This window comes from Ammospiza caudacuta, chromosome 8 (genome assembly GCF_027887145.1).
Source record: "Ammospiza caudacuta isolate bAmmCau1 chromosome 8, bAmmCau1.pri, whole genome shotgun sequence".
Lineage (NCBI taxonomy): Eukaryota > Metazoa > Chordata > Aves > Passeriformes > Passerellidae > Ammospiza > Ammospiza caudacuta.
Genome location: NC_080600.1, coordinates 38,328,407 through 38,350,904, shown reverse-complemented (window position 1 = coordinate 38,350,904; position 22,498 = coordinate 38,328,407). Strand labels below are relative to the sequence as shown.

At 43.1% G+C, this 22,498-nt stretch overlaps 1 protein-coding gene across 1 annotated transcript in view; it reads right to left on the bottom strand.

Annotated features, from left to right (window-relative positions):
* THSD7B (thrombospondin type 1 domain containing 7B) overlaps positions 1 to 22,498 on the bottom strand; it is a 245,473-nt gene that overhangs the window by 36,015 nt on the left and 186,960 nt on the right. The window contains exon 16 of the mRNA XM_058809582.1: positions 4,952 to 4,957. Coding sequence (XP_058665565.1) covers positions 4,952 to 4,957 — 6 coding nt within the window. The remainder of the gene's footprint in view (positions 1 to 4,951; positions 4,958 to 22,498) is intronic.

The window sequence follows — 22,498 nt, the reverse complement described above, 5'->3', positions numbered from 1 at the left end:
TAACCACCTGCGTCACCGGGAGGGACAGATTTCTTCAGAACAAGTTACAACAGGCACCCCTGGACATCATTAAGCTCTTAAGTGGGAGTCTCAAGGAGATGCAAGATTTCCACGGGTGGAACTCAGTGGGAATGAGTTCAGGAAGCTGTGAATACAATTTCTAACTTCATCTTTGCATTTAAAAACCACAGTGATGCGGCATGTGGTTCTTTACTCCACAGGACAATGCTTTCCTCCTATTTTCTCTCCTGGCTTGCCATAATTTGTTTTCAATCACCTCCAATTCCTCCTTTTTCTTCTTTTCTTTTTTTTTAATTTGGAAAAAACCTACAGTAAACCTTGAAGCCTTCCATTTCTGTTTTTGCTAGGAGCTGTGCTACTTAAGGTGGTCAAACAGACATGCTCTTGATTCTTCATTTTCAAAAAGTTTTGACTAAGCATTGCTGTTCTGTGGGTCCCACAAAACAGAGGACCCTAGGTTCACTTCTCACCTCCTGGGTCCATGGGAGCACCCCTGTCCTGACCCTGAACAGAGGCTGGGATGGGATGTGGTGTTCTCATTCCCCACCAACCCGGGAACCCAAAGCACCCAATGCTGGAGGGGGTTGGGATGTGCTCCCATGGATCCCTGCCTGTTACAGAGGGCATCCAACCTTCAAATTACACATGGTCTCCTGGCCCCCACCAAGTTTGCCATCCACTAACTCTGCTGCAGATACAGAAGTCCCTTGTAAAGCTGGGACACTTCTCTTCCCAAGCACAAAGACAACAGTTCCTTTGAAAATCATCTGCTTAATGCTCACCCTTCCCCAAGCTTATGCAAACCTGCTACGACAGTGCATTTACAAACCCCTTCATACTGAGCCCCTGTATGGAACTGCAGTGCCACAATCCATGTCCTGAAGGACAAAAATAAAATGAATTCCATGCAATAGGCACAGGAATCCATTGTTCTGCATGGAGGGAGAATGATGCTGGAAGCTGCAGACACTTGACCTGTGAGGAGCTGCAGAGATCACCCAGGGCAACCAGCCTGGCTTCATCCCTCATTGCCTCAAGAAATAAACACAGTCTTCTGGAATTTTAGCAAATTAACTGCTTTCCTCAGTTTTTATTCATATTTACCTGCTGGGTTTTGGGCTCAGTGAACCAAGGGCTGTAATGATGCCTATCTGAAGCCAAGGGGAGTTTTGCTGCTGCCTTTGACTGGATCGCTGTATCCCTTTGTAGCCTGAATTAACCCAGAACACTGCTCTAACACCTGAGTCCCAAAATCGAGTTGATGGGAACAGATCTCAATAAATTAAAGGGAAGGACAAAAGCTACCTTTTAAGAGACAGACTGCTAAAGCTTACCCTAATAAAACAACCCAGTTCCCATTCACTCCAATGCAAATCCTGAGACCTTGCTAATGCATTATTGATGTGGACAGTTACTTTAACAAGATATACAAGTATTAATCTATTTATTTTCTCTTTTAATAGCTGATACTTGCATTTTAATGAAAAATCCAAATATCTAACCACCCAAGAGCTTTGGTGTGATTTATATTGTTCTCTAACTTACTTAGTTACATGTAGGCTTGCAAAGGACTTATAGAAATAAATGCACTTGCTCAAATGATGTTATTCATTATAACAAATTCCTACCTATACTTCAGGTAGCCTGTCTGATGAGCACCTGCAGAATAAACTAGAATGAGGTTCAACACTTCTGAAAATCATAGTGACTTCATATTTCAGTGAACATCAAGATTTATTGTCCCTCAAGGTAAATATTGACTCTGGTTTTCCCTCAGTCGATATTTTAGCTTTCATGACAGTAAATCTTGGTGTTCACTCCAACTAAGTCAATATCTGCTTATTATATTAGAACAACCAAACTGATCACTGTAGCAGTTGCCTGAGACCCTGAGGACTACCTCTGTGCTATTCATTTCTAATACAAATGGGCTAAATTCATTGCTAACATAAGTTCATTTCACATGGCCGCCCTTACATGAAGGTTACATTAGACCTAATACATTGAAACAGTCAGAACCAAAGAAATAACAACCCATTTTCAAACTGTGGAGACCACCATGAGTAACAGTAAAGGTAGAGAAGATATCATATGGCAAAGTGAGCTTGGTCTGGTTTGCAAAGACACTTGGTGGTAAGGGCTAAAACCACTGCTACTGACACTGGACAGCAATTTGCTCACTTGTAACACTTTTTGCATAACCACATGTATGTTGTCTGCATATCCAGGCTGCAAGAGGAGGCAGCAGAGGGATGTTCTCCTCCTTTTAGAGCTTATGGCCACCAGCTGGTGACACATGGGCCACAGCCAGCATTTCTCTTGCAACCTGCCTGACACAAATGGATTTACACTATGGTGGGAAATACATCTGAAAAAATGTCCATTCACTGTAATAATCTACAAACCTGACTTCTCTGTTGACTCCATCTCGTTCATCCAAATCTTTTCTTTGGTTGAAAGATGTCTATATATTAACTGAATAACTTTTATTATGTTCCAATGCTGCTTTCACATTCTGTTTAATAGCAACCAGATAATTTCTAACAATTAATTTCTTCTATTTAGTTCTTTTAAACTGAATTAAAAACTGAGTACTTGCTTTGTTAATTACTTAACTGCGTGTTTGATTTGGCAGATCTAAGCATGCACTTAAAAGCTTTACTGAATTAACTGAATATCTGAAGGACCAGCACTTGCACATTAACAAACACTACATCACAGAAATTATCTCATTAAAATTTCAACATTAAATAGTTCTCTTTAAAATAAAATTGATTTTATTTCATGCTAGTTTATATATTGATCATGATTGCCAGAAATATGCTAACCACTCACCAGTATTAAACCTGGTTGAACAGTTAATTTTCAAGCAAATTAGATTTTGCAAAGCAGCAGCTTCACTGATGAATATTTGTCTTTAGGTATTTGGATGCTGCAGCAAACAGTCACCAAAACTAAAAAAGAATTGCTCAAAATGACTTAGAGCACAGAAGTTTGAACAGATCTGTGGTAAGACTTCTAAATTATCAGAATTCCTGAATTTTGTATGCCTCTAGCACATCCCTGCACAAATACTTGTGAAACAAATTCAGCAGTTTTAGTTTTTATTTACACCCAAATCAAAGGAGTTTGTGTTTCTTACCTCCTTTGTGGTGTGGAGAAAAGAAAATCAATTAGAGCTCTGTGAGGTTCTGAAAAGCCTTCACTGGTGTTGAACCAAAAAAACCTCAAACTGCCTAAAACTTTTTATCCAGCAAAAGGATGAGACCTGTTTTATTCTAAATTCAGAGCCAGGGCAGCAATTCCAACAGCACAGACACAGAGTTGCTCCAGTTCCCAGGATCTGTCCTGTGGGCAGAATGGAAACCCCTGCACAAACACACCCCTCACCCTTCCACCACTACTTCAAAAACTGCCGGAAAATTATTTTCTCTGAAAAGAGTGAAAACACTTATCAAGCCTCTGAAGTTTCCCCTGCTCTTGATTATCTCTTTATAGCCCAATCCTCAAAACTGCTCAACTTTAATCCGAATTTACACATGAGACAACTGAGGATGAAGAGTTGAGTGATTTACTAGAGGGTGGCCAGGAAGCCCTCAGGGAGTGGAGGACTGAGTCTGGAAATGCCCAGTTCCTTGCACTAACTGGATGATATCTCAGCTTAAATCAGATCCTGCAAAGTTCAGATACAGACATTTCAGGATGAAGCCATCAAAAAAGGCAGCACTGTAAAATTCTGGCTGCAAAATGAGGAAAAGAGGAGAAATTAGGAAAGCAGCAGGGTATTCTTCCTATAAAGACATCTGGATGCTGCATTTTCCCTCACCATGGCCTTTAGATGCTTTTACTTCATCTATTTTTTTTTGCTGGACTTTACAAAATGCTCCTAGTAAATCCCTTACTTTCTTCTAATGGATAATTAAATATTCCAAGTCAGACACTGATTTATTTCAAATTCTTAAGTGCAATGAGTGGAAAATGTCTTGTTTAGAAAGTTAATTGAGGCGAGCTCTGTCGAACCCCAGCCATTACATCTCACTCTGATAGAACTACCATGTTGCTCAGCAAGGCTTATTAATTCATATTTACAAGTGGTAAGTGGTTTTATTTGCTGTGAGATTGGTGTAGGCACTAGAACCACCAAGTGGTAACAGGGTAAAGCATGAGTGCTCTTTCTCAGAGATTAAAATACAAAATTGACATCATTCAACATGAGCAAATCAGGAAAAAACATGCAGCTCCTGGCCCCAAACCTGCCTGTCTGGTTTTACTCATGATTTTACTGTCAGTAGAACCTCTGAGGAGCAGGACATAGCACAAAGTATAACCTTGCACATATTGAGTATTTATTTCTACCAGAAATACTCAGGCAAGACAATTTAGTCTCAGAGTTTTCCAAAAAACTTGAGGAGTTAAAGTGGGAAGTGGGGAGCTTATGAGAATACAGTCACAAAGGGCCAGTTCCTGTGCCTCTGCTTTTTATTTTACATTTTAATTATGTTTCATTCCTACCAAGAAAATACTAAATCCAGGTAAGATACTAACAAATGCCATCTTACAATGATGTCAGATACAGGGGTTTAAGACAAGGCAGAAACTCATTAGTGAGAGTTTCAGTGCATTTTTGCAGATTTCAGAACTTGTAGGTGCTGCTGCCTCCCTGTCACAAAGCCAGACAAGCATAGAAAATTTAAGTAGATAGAAATAAATCAATATCCCTTGTTTCTGAACCAACACACTTTGCTGCAGCTGGAGTTTCAGGGGTAACAAACAAATGTGGCACCTCTCTGGATGAATCTGTAATGTTATAATAATGTTGGATCCAGTTTTAAAGAGAGGAAGAGAAAAAAAAGGTGATTGATGAAGAAAACATCGAAGCCCTTTTTTACTAGATGAGAACAACAAGATGAAGACAGATTGCAACACCAACCTGAGCCTTTGTAGATGTCCATGTTAGCAGGGCATGACAAGCAGAAAGGAAAGAAAATTATACATGCATTAGTTTGGCTGCTGCATGATAATATTGCAAAAAAAAAAAAAGTAAAAAAAGGCAGAAAATCTGCTTAAAATAAAATTGCCACAATGTAATGTTGCATTCAATGCTTTGATTACCGTGTCTTAAAAAAAAAAAATTACCTCAAGCAGAAATCAAGCATTTCTTTGTGAGTGAATGAAAAGCTCTACTATGCTGAAGAATAAAGCAGAGTTCATTCAGCTCCATCCAGCAATCCTCAGGAGCTCATCACTGTGTCTCACAATCAAAGTTTAGGATAATAAAAAAATTTTTTTTGAAAATCTAAGAAAATCTATGATCATGAAATCTGGTGAGACACCCCACAATTATGGACTATCAGTCATAAGGGACCAGAAAGGCTTTCAGGTATTTAGATATTAACTGGGTGGCTCTGTCATTAGTGAAGCCTGCAGCAGCCACGTCCCTCTCCTCTCCTCTGACTGAAACACCCAAGAATTCCCCACAGAGGAGTGGCAGAGCCACCCCAGCCTGGGGACATGGGACTCTGGAGCCTGTCACCACCACCCCAGCCTGGGGACACGGGGCTCTGGAGCCTGTCACCGCCACCCCAGCCTGGGGACACGGCTCTGGAGCCTGTCACCACCACCCCAGCCTGGGGACACGGAGCTCTGGAGCCTGTCACCGCCACCCCAGCCTGGGGACACGGGGCTCTGGAGCCTGTCACCACCACCCCAGCCTGGGGACACGGGGCTCTGGAGCCTGTCACTGCCACCCCAGCCTGGGGACACGGGGCTCTGGAGCCTGTCACCACCACCCCAGCCTGGGGACACGGGGCTCTGGAGCCTGTCACTGCCACCCCAGCCTGGGGACACGGAGCTCTGGAGCCTGTCACCGCCACCCCAGCCTGGGGACACGGGGCTCTGGAGCCTGTCACTGCCACCCCAGCCTGGGGACACGGCTCTGGAGCCTGTCACCGCCACCCCAGCCTGGGGACACGGGGCTCTGGAGCCTGTCACCGCCACCCCAGCCTGGGGACACGGGGCTCTGGAGCCTGTCACCACCACCCCAGCCTGGGGACACGGGGCTCTGGCACCTGTCACTGCCACCCCAGCCTGGGGACACGGGGCTCTGGAGCCTGTCCTTGCCACCCCAGCCTGGGGACACGGCTCTGGAGCCTGTCACCGCCACCCCAGCCTGGGGACACGGGGCTCTGGAGCCTGTCACCACCACCCCAGCCTGGGGACACGGGGCTCTGGCACCTGTCACTGCCACCACAGCAGCTCCCTGCCCAGCCAGCCAGCACTCCGAGAGCCAATCACTGCTCCAGCAGGTCAGAAACCTGCCCCAGCAGGATGTGAGCAAGTAATTACTCGATCCAGAAGCCAAGTCATCTGTCACACGAGATGAAATAAACGCCGTCACTAAACACAAACAGTCCCACAGAAGCACTTTCTTTGTAGGCTTCTGGACAATAGGCAATTTAAAGGAAAGACCATCAGAGTTTCCTGCTAAGTTAAAAATGATGCCTTGGAGACACAGCTCAGCCCTAGCCTTTCTTTTAGGAGATTTTAAATCATTTCAAGGTCTAAGACGTTCAAATTGATATTCTATCAGTTTATTTTCACATCTTTAAGCAAGAATGAATTAACGCAATCAGAGCAGTCACATCTGTCCTTACTGTAGCATAATCTTGAACTGACAATTTCTTCCACACGAGATTTAAAACCAGTTAACTGACAAGAACAATTTGATTGATAGCACTATAGACAAGAGATAGAAGAGACTGGGGAGTGTCAGGCAGTTGAAAGTTACGTTTTTTGAAACACTCTTCTATGAGGCTACACCAAATGCTGGAAGCAGGAGCAAGCTGCTCCTGAGGCTTCCCACAGTCACAGCAGAAACAGTCCAGTTTATGTTCCTGCAAAAGCAGGAATAGAAATGCAAACCAGCCCATAACCTGATTGTTTTGTCAGGATGAGACTGTGGCTCTCCCCCAGCCCACTCAGCAGCAGGTCTCATTCCTCCTCAGCAGCAGCCAGGCAGAAACGGATGCTTGCAGGGAGAGCGGGACAGGCGCTGATGGATGAGTGATAGATCCCATTGCTTCAGAGCCCAGAGAGATCACCCACAGCCTGATTAGCAACTGGAGCTGAAAAAATTTCCCTAGAAGAGCAAGATAATGCTGAAGGCAGGGGATGTGACAGCCTGTTGCTGGCCTGTTTGTGGGAGCTGTCTCACTGCCAGACGTTAGCGCTGCGTTTAGGCGTGGCAATAACTCCAGTGATCTTCTCTCTGTAATTACAGGTGAGGCAAAGGCAGGTCCCCCAGCAGTGCTGTACTGAGCCCAGCCTCGGGACCAGCCACACAATTCCACAGATGTGAAGGCAGCTAAGGCCACACCACTGCACACTTAAAAATCCTGCAATTGTTACAATCTGACAGTTTTTATTGCTATTTCTTGCAGGTGGATCCAGACAGAAAAGATTTAGGTACAGAAGAGCTGAGTTTTCTTCCCCAAATGCATATGTTCAAGGAAAGTGATGTGCTGCAGAGAGAAACCATGTTTCTACCTGAAAGAACATCCATATTTAATAAACTAAAGGCTCCCTTGAGCCAGAAGTTAAATTCTACCCAACCTACTTCAAACATCAGAGAGCATACACACTGTCCCCAAGCCAAAAGATAAGAGGGAATTGCTTGCAAGCCACTACCTCGTGGGGTAGCTGACATCATCTCTGTTTCCAGTCCTTCCTTTCTTCTCTGTTTCCATTCCTTTCTTTCAGGGCAATGAATTGTATTATTCAGGAATATGTATTTTTAGATTCCTGCATTTCTATCACTGACCTGTAGTTTGAGGTTAAATGCTTTACAGGGACCTGCACAAACCTACACAAATCAATGCAGATTTCTACTGAAATCCACTGGGATGTGTTGCAGCAAGCAAGAAACATCTGAACATTTATAGGTGCTTCACTAAAATTTAGGGGAAAAAAAAGTATTGATCATGGTGAATTTTTGCTGCAGTATGTATTTATTTAAATGGACATCAATACTGCCTATATATTGCTGATTAATGAGAAGCTATATAAGAAGTAAATAGATGGGTTTTTGAATAAATCTGGCAAGGAACACATCCCTGTGGGTGTGCAGTGAGGGTTGGACTAGATAATATTTAAGGTCCCTTCTAACCCAAACCATTCCAGGATTCTGTGAAGGAACAACAGAATAATTCTCATGCACATGTGCCCATGCTCTGCATCTAGCACATAGCTATATTTTCTTGGTTTTAAGGAATTTATGAGTGTCTGACTGCAGGAACCCTACCAGAACACTGAACTCCTGATTTGTTCATGTACCAGAAGGCCCTGTACCCTCTAATAAGCACCACCAGTGTGCTGAGTCCTGCTCTGTACCACCATTCAGGATGGGGATGTCAGGGCACAAGTGATTCAGCAGTTCTCACACCTCTGCCATTCCCTGGAGCACCACCTTCATGCATCCATGACTCTGGAAATAATGGAGTGAAAAAGGCTGTTTCCCAAAACAGCAAGTAAAAGGAGAAAATAGAAAGCAAATGCACATGGAGACTACACAACCCAGCTGTGCTTTGCAGTGTGTTGTACTTGTGAACCACTCTACCTGAAACAAACCTTTTAGAGAATTAAATAATGCAACAAAGCAAATAGCATGTGGTATAAATTAGAGGATCCAGTAATTTAAAGATCATGCAAATGGTCTAAAGGAAAGTATTCACTCAGCCCATTGCAGATGAGAAAGTAAGGAAAATTAACAAGGCAGAGACAAGAAACTGATGTTGAACAGCAGATCTGAAAGGAACTGAAGAGTTAAAAAATAAGGGGAAACACCATTATCTATCACAGGAGCCACACAGAGAAAGCCCAACACTAAAAGCAAGTCAATTTACAATAGAGGGAATGGCAGAAAATGGAAAATCAACAGGGTGAAGGCAAAGAAAGGTGAGATAAACTTTTTATGATAGGCACTGATTCAGAAAGTTTGCCAACAAGGAGGGCAAACTTGAAGAGACACTTGAAATAACTCCTGTGTCGATGGGGTTATTTAGGAATGACAGGGACAAGATGCCCAGAATCTTCAGAAGATGCAAGAGAGCTGGAGGAAGAAATGAGGAAAACAGTGAATTGCACAGCAGTCATATAAACCTTTATTCTTCAGAAAATATTTTTCTACAGACATCATCTATAAGCAGCAGAAAATAACAAGGAGATGAGTAGCAGGCAGCATGGGTTTGTCAAGAAAAAACTGTGTGAAATCATTGTAATGTTCTTCAGTAACAGGATAAGAGATGCTGCGGATAGGGATGAAATGGCAGGTATTATGTTGACCTTAGTAAGCCTTTCACAAACCTTCAGGCTAAGGAAATATGGTTTGGATTAATCTAATACTCTGCAGTACAATGCTGGAAAATCACATTCAGAATAGCAAAGTGTAAAACTGGCAAGAAACCACACACATGGCTCTGCAGAGCTTTATGTTCTGTATCCAGTCATAGCCCTTCTTTTCATTAATGTAAGGCTGATGGACTGAAAATGATTCTTACTGACTGTGGATGCTGCCAAGGTGACAGGGACAGCAAGGCTACTGGAGAACAGGAATTCAAGAATTCAAGATGCACTTTATGAATTAGTGACATGGAATGAAAAAATAAGTTGAAAGAGAAGTAGAGAACTACAGTGACCAGAGACTGACCAGACAACAGTGAGAACACAGGATGAGAAACAAACAGCCACTCACTGTCCTGGATCCAGGAATTGCAGAGAGCCATAAAGAGAATGTGATCCAATAGTATAGTAAAATGATGAGACAAATGCAGAGTTTGTAAAACACAGAGGTACCACTTCAGCTGTGGCACAGATTCAGCTCAGGAAGCACAGCCAGGCTTAGGTATCCAAGTTGATAAGAAATCTGAAGGATTTGAACCAACTGGGGAACAACTGATGGCAGTAACACTAAAAAGACCAGAATCAAATTGCCAAGGTGAGTGGTGGCATTTCCTCTGTTGCTTTACAGGCAAACATTTAAAACACCAATATAATTAGTTACCATCTATATGATGGCAGGTCTGTCAACAAAGCATGGTACCACTGTCAGATAAAATAGCAATGCTTAGCCATAAAAAGAAATAACTCTGCTGTATCACACCAGATGCAGAGTAGCAAAAAGACACCTGAGAGAGCTTTAAAGAGGTCTTCCAGCAGCTTGAAACCATCTATCTGCAGCATCACTGAGCTCTATGCTGGCTTATTCACTGCTGCCTTGAATAAATCACAGATTGCCAGACCCTATTTTGGAAACCTGGGGCTATCTTATACCTCATAGAGGAATAGGGGGGAAGAATTTCCATTATATTAAATATTAACAAAATGGTTGTTGTAACACTGCCTACAGTCCTCGCTCCTCATTGTAAAAGCATTGATAATGACAGAGCAGTTAAAGGAAACCCAGGAAAATAATTCAAAGTCTGGAACACTTGTCTAAAAGTAGGAAAATGAAGGAACCTACTTTGGTTCAGATGAGAGGTGGGGAAAAGGAGATTCAATTATTTTTGAGAATATACAGAGAGAATTTCTCTTAGAAGACCTCTTTTTTAAGCTAGCAGATAAAGATGCATGTTCCCAAGGCTGAGAGCTTCAGTTAGACAAATTCAACCTAAAATGATAAACAAAGAGGTAACTTTTTAAGTATGAAAGAAATTAACTACTGGATCAGTTTATCCAGGGTTATTCCTGCTCCAGCCAAAGAGTGTGCCTTTCCACAAACCTCCCCAGCCAGGCAGAGATTTGACTGCAGACAAAGAGCTTATCCTGCACAAGGGGCCAAAGCAGACCTTCATCATCATTATCATCATCATCATCATGACATACCCCTGGTTTTAGGATCTTTGAAAGAGAAACTCCACAGAAGACTTCTAAATCATGTATCAATTATCCAGTGAGGACCACATTTATTAAGCCACACTAGATACTTTAAATACAAAGTGCACATTGAAGTTGAGGGGATTCTTGTGTGGATTTCACGTACATTTTGAGAGGCTCTCAAAAAACCACAGTTCTACATTATAGATCAGAGGCACACTGGAGTTCAGCCAGTTCATGTTCCAGCCCATAAATGTGGATCCCCCAAAGATGACAATATTTTATTTACTGCATCAGCTCTAGCTACTAAATTTTAAGCAAGACAGGAGCTGGAATTCAGAAGGAGAATACAGTTCTTAGCTAAGTCACAATGGCACCAACACCATCAGGATTAAGCAGGAAAACAAAAAAAGTAATTATTTAAATAAAGAAAACACTCCCTTGCTTGCATTTATTCATCAATGAATTTTGCCATTTCTCAACTGTAACTCTGGGGTAGGTAAAATACATAGAATATTTGGAAATGCAAATTGGAGTCTCCTGTCTCTGGATAGAGGCTTCCAGATCTTTGTTTCGTTTCTGAGACAGCTGCTCCTGCTGGTTTTTATTACTAAGACCCCTTACTCTGCAGTGCACCTCTGACCTTCCTGCAGGTCAGTGCATAGTACCTGGCACATGGACAAATATATGCATGTATGCATGGATATCACTAGGAATAAACAGGAGCTGATTGACAGGAAAGTGAAAAGAAAGAATAACTGGCAAAGAAGGGCAAATATTCACTGTGCAGAAGTGCATTTCAGGGGAAGCAAGAAAAAGAGGAGAAATATGGTAACAAGGAATACTGGCAGTGACACTGTGAAGGATGAAGGCAAAGAAAAGACAAAGGAAAACACTAAAGGAAGAGGCTCACTGTGTTTTACAAAGGCTTGACAAAATATAACACAAAGCAAAATATGTCTGAGGCAGGACAGAGGTGCATGGAGAAGCAATGACAAAGTTATTTGCAACAGGGAATCCATGGAACTCTGCTGGGCTAGACTTGGGCCATCTCTGTGGTTTGGCCAGTCCTGTAACAGCCTCTGATCGTGTGAGACACATGCAATAAACAGACAAGCTGGAAAAGGAGCAACACTTAAAAGGCTAATGCCTGTACATCTACTGACAGCTTGACAGTGACCTTAGTACCATCATTTGCTGTATTGGCAACACTTGTGTGGTTATTTTCAGCTTATTTCACAAAGCCAGCTTTGGAAATCTTTGCTTTCAGCAAGCAGCGCAGGTGTAAGAGCCAAGCTCCATTCGGCTTGTACCAAACCTCTCCCACAGAGCAGCTGCACACCAGTGTGTGTGTCCAGACACACAAATTTCAGAGAATCACAGAATCAGAGGATACAAGGTTGGATGGGACCTCAGGGATCATCTGGCCCAACTTTTCATGGCAAAAGCACAGTCTAGACAAGGTAGCCCAGCACCCTGCCCAGCATCACAGAAGTGTCCAACACTGGGGAAACAACCACCTCCCTGGGGAGATTATTCCAATGCATTATTCTCACTGTGAAAATGTTATCTTGTGTCCAGCTGGAAGGAAAAACCTTTTTTTCCTACCTGTTGCCTTTTCCATACAACTCCTCCTTCTTTGTAGCCTCCACCTTTTTTGTAGCCACCTTTTAAATAATGGGTCATGGAACAAGCCACATTTCACTGCCTTTTCATTTAGACTTAGACACAAACACTCCACAGCAAGGAAAGTAACTACTCACTCAGAAAGCCATTCAAACCTACTTGAGCATGGCAGTAAACTCCTCTCAGTGTTTGCTATAGGGACATCAGACAGTTTCCAAATGGCATTTTTAATTGCCAAATGTTGGCAAGTCTAGGCTATGAAGGACCAGCATAGAGCACATTGCTTCAGATGGGTATAGATAAATACAGCCTGCTAGAAATCCCTGAAAAATTCACTGCATTTGGAATAAATAATAGTTTAGGTTGAATTCTTGGTTGTTTTGGGGTTTTTTTTTTCAGATTATGTAATAAAAAAATTAAGCTGCCTTCTGTTACCTTCTATTATATCAACAAAAACTATCAGACAAGGAAAAGCACCAAATAAATTCCTTCTTTTGCACCATGGAAATGGAAAAAGAAGTAACCAACTTGTACTTGTGCTCGTGCATGTTTAGACATGGAAATATTTTTCTTAATAAAAACAAAAGACATTGCAATTTTGAGGAAAACAGAAACCTGAGGCAGCATTTTCCCCTTCTAAACACAGTGGAAGATGCTTCTCAAGTACAGTGCCTGACTTTCTAACTCAGGCAACTGCTGGACACCAACAAAAATCATATTTCTCACTGTGATGGTCAGCAAAACAGGATGTTCAAAATAAACAACCCAAACCACACAATGTATGCCTCTCTGTTCCTGCCTGGCTTCCTCAAGCACTGGACAGAGGTCTCTGGGGCAGAATGTGCTCCTGTTGAACACAAGGGATGTGAGCAGGTAGCTGTGGAGCACTGCCAGCCAGAGGACTCTTTCTAAATATCTCTGACATGAGATTCCCCACACAAAAAGAAAAAGGATTTATTTTCCTCACTTATCCAGACAAAGAAATCATGGCTGCACCTGAGCACTGCAGAGTGAAACCAAAGCAGCTAAAGGAAAAAGCCTAAAGGCACACAAGCAGAAGACATCAGGGATATCCCTCCTGCTGGCACTTGGGGTTTCCACCTATAATCAGGAACACATAAATCCCATCTGTCCAGTGGGGAATGCCATCAAAGCCACCCAGCACTGTTTGAGCCCCCTACAGCAGCAACCCAGAGGTGCTGGCAGGTGCAGAAGAGCATGGGGGACTACAGTATTCACCTGAAAGAAAGTCACCTCAACACTCCTCTCTGCCTGCTGGAAAACTCCCTTGGATGTTTTCCAAAGATTACAGTCATGATGCTTTTTGCATTCCTGGAATCAACAAAACACATCACCAGCATGGAGGGCTGGGGCAGAAGAAAAGCTGATGACAGACACTATTGTAATGGCTGTGCTTTTAGGACCTCCTGGGGATGAGGTGAGATGCCATAGTGGGTAAAATACACCTTTCCTTGGGGAACAATTATGGGAGGCTTAAAGAAAATTAGGTGAAGTAGAGAAGGAAGCCCCTGATGGAGAATACAAGGGAAGCTCTAAAACAGAGAACAGAGCAGGGTACAGTGAGGCAAGATTATCTTTGCTTGGTACAGTAACATGTGCAGACTCCTTCAGAGCACATCTACTTACAGCAAATGACAATTTCATCAATTCTAATGGTAACAACACATTCCCAACTTTTGTTGGGTATTACTCTCCTCAGACTGACTGCTTCCAGAAGCCTATCTTGTTTTGTCCCAAAGCAACGTGAGACTAAGCATTCAGACTTTTTTCTGCTACATTGTCTCTTTGGGATTGTTTTCTTTGTTTCCTTTGCACCACAAGCACACCAGAAGTGCAGACACAGCAGCAGCAGACAGGGGATGTGAGCACATCTCCAGTGAGGTCACATTCTCCATCAGGCTGGCACAGCAGCAGAAGCAAGTGCTGCTCTGACACAGCACAAATAACAGGACCACGAACGTGGTTATTCATCTTCTCCATAGCTCACTCCATCAACAGAATTACACACAGCAGTAATCCATGCCCAGGCCTCTGGTAGGATCTAATGAACTTGAGAAATTCCTATAGGAAGAGTTAGTTTGGTCCTGTTTTAACAGCTCTTTCCCTCTGGAAAGGGCACTGTGGCAGTGGTTGATTAGCTAGGAAAACTCTTCCTTACAGTCAGCCTCTATCTCCACTCTTAATTCCAGCCTATCACCATTACACCCCCAGACACCATGTTGTGTAACCAGTGTGTCTTTCTTTGATATTTATGTCTTTGGGAACTGCTAGGAGCCCCCACAGACACTGCTCAGCCCCAGATGCCTTTTCACACCAATATTTGGCTCTTCCCCTCCCCCTGCAATGGGATGACACAGCTGAGTTACCTGCAGCCCAAACTCCCATTCAGAAGCAGCCTGGGCAGCACAGGGGTGCTAGAAAACACAAGCCCTAGAAATCTTTAGCTTAAGCACACATGGGTTGAATCCAGACTTTGATGTAAAAGGGGAACATACCATTCAAACACCACACTGCTTGCTCTCCCCTGGCTCCTTGGCCCACTTGCTGTGCTCTTCCCAGGCATTAAAAGGGCAGAAAAGCTCTCTATCAGTGTTTATTATGCAGTTCAGTTTTATATCAGCATATTTAACTTGTTTATGCTGAACTCTGCTGCCTGAGAAAAGAACCATTGAGAGGAGTCTTAGGGGATTACGTTCAGTATTTTCTCTTAATTAGGCTGTGCTGGCTCCTAAGATGCTCTGTACTGCTTTTATCTGCATCCTCCCACCAACTGGAACTGGGTATCTCAATATTGCATAAATGTTTTTACTCTTCTCTGAGATAAACCTAAGGAGGTTAGACTGGTCAGCTTCTCTCAGGTTCTTGCCAATTATTACCCATGACCTCACTGCCCTCATGTACATGTTCCTTATCTCCCTCCAACACTTCCTGCTTTTGAATGCTCCTGATTATGTGACAGAGCCTGAAAAATGGCCAGAGGCTCCCTCTGTGATTTGCTCTTTCAGAAAATGCTCTCATTTGCTCACTCTTGCCTTCAACTGTTCCTTTTTCAAAAGAGCATTTGGGACAATAATCTGAAAGCATTTATTGCAATTGGGCCGGTTTTCCAGAATCATTTGGTCTGCCAACTATTGAGATTCATCACAGCACTGGATTTCAGAAACCTGGGGGCAAGACAATGTCCAAGATTTCCTAGAAATCATGAGAAACCCAAGGACTAACCTCTACTGCCTGACCTAGCTCTCCTCAGGCTGCAGCACATTTCCCTGCAGAGATTGTGGCTATTTAATATGAGCATCAAGAACAGTGTGAGGCTATAACTCACCTCAGAATCTTTAATCATACTTTCAGACCAAGCACTGAGAACCTAAGTGGCCATGGGACTTCACCCTGCAGGCACCTTTAAGCCCAAAACACCATCATCCTGCCTGGGCTCCCACATCAGGCAGGTCAGCTGGCTGATGGGTATTTTATTCATGTTAAATCTTTATTTAAAACATTCAGCCTGGTATATGTAGGGCATGGAAGTTCCTGCAGGAGAAGTAGGTCGGTGAGCTGGCCCTTAGTTCAGTGGGAGGTAATTTCTGAGAGCAGACATCATGATGCAAGGCAGGGAAATTATGGCTGTTTCAGGGCAGCAGAAGCCACTGGCAGAGCCTGCCAGGATCAGCTGGGGGAGATCCCAGCCTCTGGCACAGTGCAGTGGAGCTGTCTGGTACTGATTCATAACAGCAGGCAAGGACTGGGAGAGCTCAGTTTCCAATTCAGCCCAGGGTCCCTGGGCATCAAGGGTTTTCCTGAATTATTTATTTGGTTCAACAGGTGATCTTTGGTCTTTAGATTATCTTATTCCACTCAGCCACCTCTCTAATGTATTTTTTTTTTCATCTTCTGCCCAACTTTCCCTATGAAAATTAATTTTCTCTCTGCTTCCTTTGCTCAGCCATGTGCTGAATCCCGGATGACTGTCCTTTCTTAGAAGAATATATAATAGGTGTCCATTTTCCCAATAGCAACATCCAATAAATGCACGGCTTAGAATCACAAGTACTAGAGATAAAACATTCTTGAATAGTGTCAATATAACTTTCCAACTAGTTCAATAGCAGTATTAGTTCCAGTATGACAAGATCTTCTTTTCAAACAGTTATTTAGAAGGCTTTCATCAAGTTACCTGGGATTTTTCCTTTTTTTTTTTTTTTTTTTTTTTTTTACTGTGCATAGCTCCTTTCTCCTTAATATTCAGCATAAAAGATCTCTGAAATCAGAGCTGAAAAACCTCCTGGCTAATTTGATGTTTCAAGTGTCAGTACAATTTTCAGAAAGTACATGGATTACCAAGGTCAAAAGAATCATTTCAACTTTCACCTCAATGTTCATTCAGCATGAGCTTTGAGATACCCTTTGGGGACAAGATGTTCTAGCCCCAGTTTCAATAAATGTAGCTTTGAATTTGGGTGACCACTCAGGATTACTTGAGCTCCTGCTTTAACACCATATGTGACCATCACCACATCACTGGATTCTGTTCATTATTTTGCTCCTTGTTGTGGTTTACATCCCCTTTCCCATTCTGCCTGTGAACAGGGGCAAACACACCACCAGCAACACAGCTCACAGCTGAAGGAGAACACAGCTCACAGCTGAAGGCTGGTGGGTCCATAAACCGTCCCCAGATACACACAGCACATCACCAATACACTCTGAGCGTTCCAACTTCATAGGCTGAAGGGAGCAGTTCCAAAACTGGCAAAAGGGCTAAAACCCATTTTTATCTCTATTTTCACCATAGGAACTGAAGGAGCCAGTAATTACCAACTCATGTGAGGCATCATTTGTTTTGTAAGTGCTAACTTCTCATCCTGAGTGGGCTCCTGCCTGTGCAGCCATCCAGGGACAGCCGCCGGACGCGCCGCTAATTGGTCGGGCGGCAGAACGGAATGTGCTCCGTCAGTGCTTCCTTTACAAATCCATCAGCATGTCAGCCAGGAGTTAGCCCTCAGAGAGGAAAAGCAATGGGAAAGGCGTTTATGAGCTTGACAGGATTTTAGAGTAAAAGTTAAGGGAAGAGATGATGGTTTGGGGGAGACACACCAGAGGACAACTGACTGCTGCAGGTCCTGGACAATCATATTGGGGTCAGCCACCAGCGGGGCACCTGTCTGAGGTGCAGCGCTGCACTAATGGAAGGCACTCACTTTCCAGACATCACTGTGACATATCTGAACACAGCAGAAATTGGTCGAGCTGTATTTGGATGCTTCTGTGAGGATTTTTCTATTTCCTGCAGACTTTCTGTGAAAAACGAATTCAGACATATTAAACACTTAACACATTGGCGAAGTTTTTTAAGTTGCCAATAAATGAGGGCTGTGTTTGGGTGTGCAAATTTTTCTTCCAGGTGTATCTCCCTGCCAAAATACCAGAGGCTCAGTAATGCAAGAACACAAGAAAAAGCAGCACGTCTTACTAAAATTAGGATATGTGGCCAGTAAAGGCAGCTTCTTAAACAAATCAGAATTAAACAGCCCAAAAAATGGTTTTGGCCACAGCTATGGACAAAGACTTTAAAGTAGTAATCTACACTTGAGGACACATCTTTAACAAGCAATAAACTTACATAAAAAGGTTCATGCATTTATGCAAGAAACTGCATACAGAGATCAAGCCACCTCTGCAAGAGAAGGAGCACACCATCAAATTTATTTTCAAAATGAGTTTCATGCTAAGCTACAATCTCATTTACCTAAAAATAATGGAAGAGGAAAGTAAAAAACACCCAAAATTATTATTAAAATGAACAGAACAGAACATTTACCAGATGTTCAGGCTCTCCACCTACCCCTTATCCTTCTTGATGCCTGACACTTCTTTTCATTTTAAAAGTGTGCTAATAAGATCATGAATCACAACAATAAAACAGGTGGCATTAAACCCCTCAATTTAGGCTGCTAGTTAAGGCATGTTATAGGCACTCACCTCCTTCCATTGACTATGTAAGGATGTCAGCCTCCCAGCTTAAAAGATTAATGGGAATACCTCTACAGTGTCTTTTTTCCCCCCCAATTTTTCTTTAACGTCCAACTTATCCTACTCTAGAAGCCAAACCATTCCCATTTCTCCTTTCCCTGTCACATTTAGTGTTCCAGTCCCTACTTTAGCCAGTCCTACACATTTCTGCTGTCAGTGATGAATTCAGTGAGGTTATTGCTTCTATCAGAGCTGGAAGGTGCACAGAGAAACTCACATGAGAGACAAAACACTCAGCTACCTCCCCTTTCTCCACATCATCCTTACCTGACCAACACACAAAGTCAGAAGATGCTGAACTGCCCCACCATGGGTAATTTCTCACTTGTATATACAAAACTGCTGCCAGCCCTTTCCAACCCTTCCTTGTGTATTCCGACAGGAATAAGCAGCCAGCCCAATGCCAGTGGGTACTTTGTTTAACTACATATGACATTCCTGGATTCATCCTGAAAAAGTAGGAAATGCCACACCAAGTAACCAATGAGGGTCATCAATCGTCCATATTCAGCTTTATGGCAAACAAAGGAAGAAAGGCAGCAGAAAGAGGAACAAACAGCTGAAGAAACACACATGGAGGGGAAGAAAGGACCATGTACTTGTGGTACTTCAACACATGGACGAGACCAGCCAAGCCATCAGTGAAAACAGCACCGGAATAAAGAACTATTAGCATTTTTTCAGGAAGAATGGTGAGATCACGGCAGCCTTTGACAGGTGAGAAACAGGCAAAGAGAAGACATGGGGAAGAGGACATCACGGAAAGAACTCAATAAAACCAGAAAGGATATCACCTTAAAATGGCAAATGGAAGAAGGTAAGGTCAGGCTTTAAGGAACAAGAGAGAAGGTTTTTCCATGCATTGAAACAGTGTGGGACATCACCCAAGGTGTACAGGGGCACCAAAGGGGTGGCTGAGGCTGCAGTGGGAGGCAGCACAACCCCACAGTGCATCCAGAGACACATGCAGAGACACTCCCTGGAGGGAGACAGAGGCAAGGACAAGCTCAGTGGGCTGGTGCAGAGCTTGTGGGGCTGTGTGGGAGCACTGTGATTCCTGCAAGACACAGTTGTACATAAAATATTCCCTCAGACAAACTGGCAGCCCCAGAGCACTCCCAGCTCCAAATGCTGAGATGCTGCTCTGAGCCTTGTGGGAGTCCTGCTCAGGCACTGGGGGATTCTTCTTTTCAAGGGAAGGTTTGAGTTCATACTCCTTCCACTCTTAACATGGTTTACAAAGCCACAGAGGAGAACCCAAAGCAACAGAATTACAAGCTGGGTGAGGCAAAAATGAACTGCTGCATGCAAGATAGCACCTCTGAGGCAGGAGAGGGGAAATGTATGCAAATATTTCTTGCTTCTTCCAAGGATCAGCCAGACTAGCAGAGTTGGAGTCTGTTCTTATTCTTATTGGGGTTTTTTTGCAATTCTATTAGAAAAATCACTCCTGACTTCCAGTGGTGTGAGATATTGCAGAATCAGATCTAAACCACGTTAATGTCACGAGAATAATGACTGCAAATCTTGGAGGCACTTTGTATGCTATACAGGTACATCTCAGATTACAGCCACCCTGAATCTGAATTTGTTTTCTGATTGTAAAGCTTTTACTTGTGCTTCCTGCTATATATTCCACTATATTTTTACTACAATATTTCAGTTACTCCTTTTAACAAATTATCTTTTTTTTTTTTTAATTTATGGAAGACTTCTTTTTTAATTAAAGTTCTTAAAACTTACTGCCAAGGACTTTGAAATTCGAGGATTTGATTTAAGCTACCAGAAAAAGGCATTCACGATTACATTGGGATCCCGGTTTCTTCTTTTCAACACCAAAGCACAGTTATATCTCTGTAATAGTTATGCTGAGTATTAAAGGGAGCAATTATTATGGGACATTTTAACTATCTGAACATTAAAAACCTAAGAGCACTAATCATAATTCTTTTGCCATATTAAAACATCATGAGTAAAGCAGGAGCTGCACTAAAGCAATAGTCATTAATCAGTATTTAAAATAAGCCTGTTGCCAAATTATCTCTTAGGCTTAATTTCCTTGAGCAGTATCATCCCACAGAGAGAAGCCTGGAGTATAAACTGTTATATTACTGTTCTTCACGAGACTAGGCCACCACTGGCAATTACTCACCTGCATTAGCTGGCCCCCATGACACTGCCAGAACACTACAGAAGTGCAAATGTCACATTAAATACCCACCTGCCCTCTGAGGCAGCCCATGGCTGATCAGTAATGGAGGCAAAATTGAATGAGTAATTCTGCCCTAACTCTGCAGGCTGAAAATCTGAATTTGGTGGCAGCAGCAGAGCTGGATGCAAGGGAAGGCACAGAGGGCTGACAGAGCCAGCAAGAGTTCTGGGAGGCAAGGCTGAGGGGAGGGGAACAATTGTATTTTAGAGGCTGCAGAAGGAAGGGAGCATCCATTCCTCAGGCACCAGGGAATGCCAGTTCTGGCTCCTTGCAGGGACTCTGCTGCCTGACCTTCATGCAACAGCAGCCTTGTCCCCCATGCTCCCAGCTGGTCCCTGCTCCCACAGGCACAGGGAAAGCCCCAGAGACTGGGGAACAACCCCTCACCTATGTCTGCAGCTTACCCATCAGTCTCACATTCCCATTTTCCTCCACCCTCCATACTAATGAAAAACCTGGTGAGAAAATACTTAATAAAACACAATTTATCTAACCATTTAAATTAAAAAAGCTTTTCTGAGACTTAGAGAGGGCAGTGTTAAAAGGCAGAGCATATGGTCATGAAACAGGTCTGTGCCAGGCTGGGCCAAACTTCCTGAAGTTATGAGCTAAGTGCCAGTAGCAAAATTTCCCACCTGCTGGCGATGATGAACTTCTCCCCTCCCTGCTCCTCCTAGCTGGAAACATTCCCTGCAGAGGAACTTCCATCTGCAAAGGCAAAAGCCTTGCATCCCTGCCTGCTGGAGAACACTCCAGAGTGGCAGTACCACCAGCAGACACAAAGTGCCAGCCAAAACTGCCCTCCCAGGCTGAGCAGACAGGCAAGAGCACGTGCCCTACTCACCACCCAGATGCAGAGCTCCTGCCAGAGCACCTCACTGCTGATTTGTGTTTGTGAGGCGTTAAAAGCCTCAGCTTCAAACAAGGAACAAAAAAAGCTGGTCTCTAATGCAAAGATGTAACATCCCATTTTATATATACTGCACCAAGGAATAACTGTATTGAGAGCAGGAGTTAGCTGTCTCTTTGCTATGCCTTTCATAAGTTTGCTCCTTCCACTTATCCTCCTTTTTATTGGGCACAGGGGAGCTATCCCTCAGCTTGCCTGCTCTTCTTTCTCCCTCCCTTGTCCACAGCTAATTTTATCTCCCCCATGGCTTCAACTTTCATTTTCAACCAGCACTTAGGCTGTCATAGCTGAAGTGTTCCTCTCGAGTCAACACATTATTTTAGCTCATCTCTCTCTCACTTCAGTTGTCCCCACTTCGCTCCATCAACGACACCACTGAGGGGCACTCAGGGCTGAAGTTCTGTTATACCTTTCTTTATGCCACCCCCCTGCAATACTTAACTGGAATTAATATGAAATATCATTTCTTTCCCCAGCTCTCAGTACTTTCTTGAGATCCATTCCTGCTGCAAGCCTCACTTCCCTCCCAAAACCACTCAGACACATCTTGGTTGCACAACTCTTGGTAATACTGGTTGCTACTTACTGTACTTTTTCTTTCAAAAACAACCTGGTAAAAATAGCATCAACATCCCATTGTGTCTGCTATTAACCTGAATGACCAAACAATCTCTGCACTACCACTCTTTTCACTGCTCTTTGATCCTTTCCCATTGTTTTATGTTTTTTTACATTTGGTTTAATACTGAAAGGGTTTCCCACTTTTGGGAAAGAAAGTTGCCTTCTATGTGCATACAGCAACTACATCA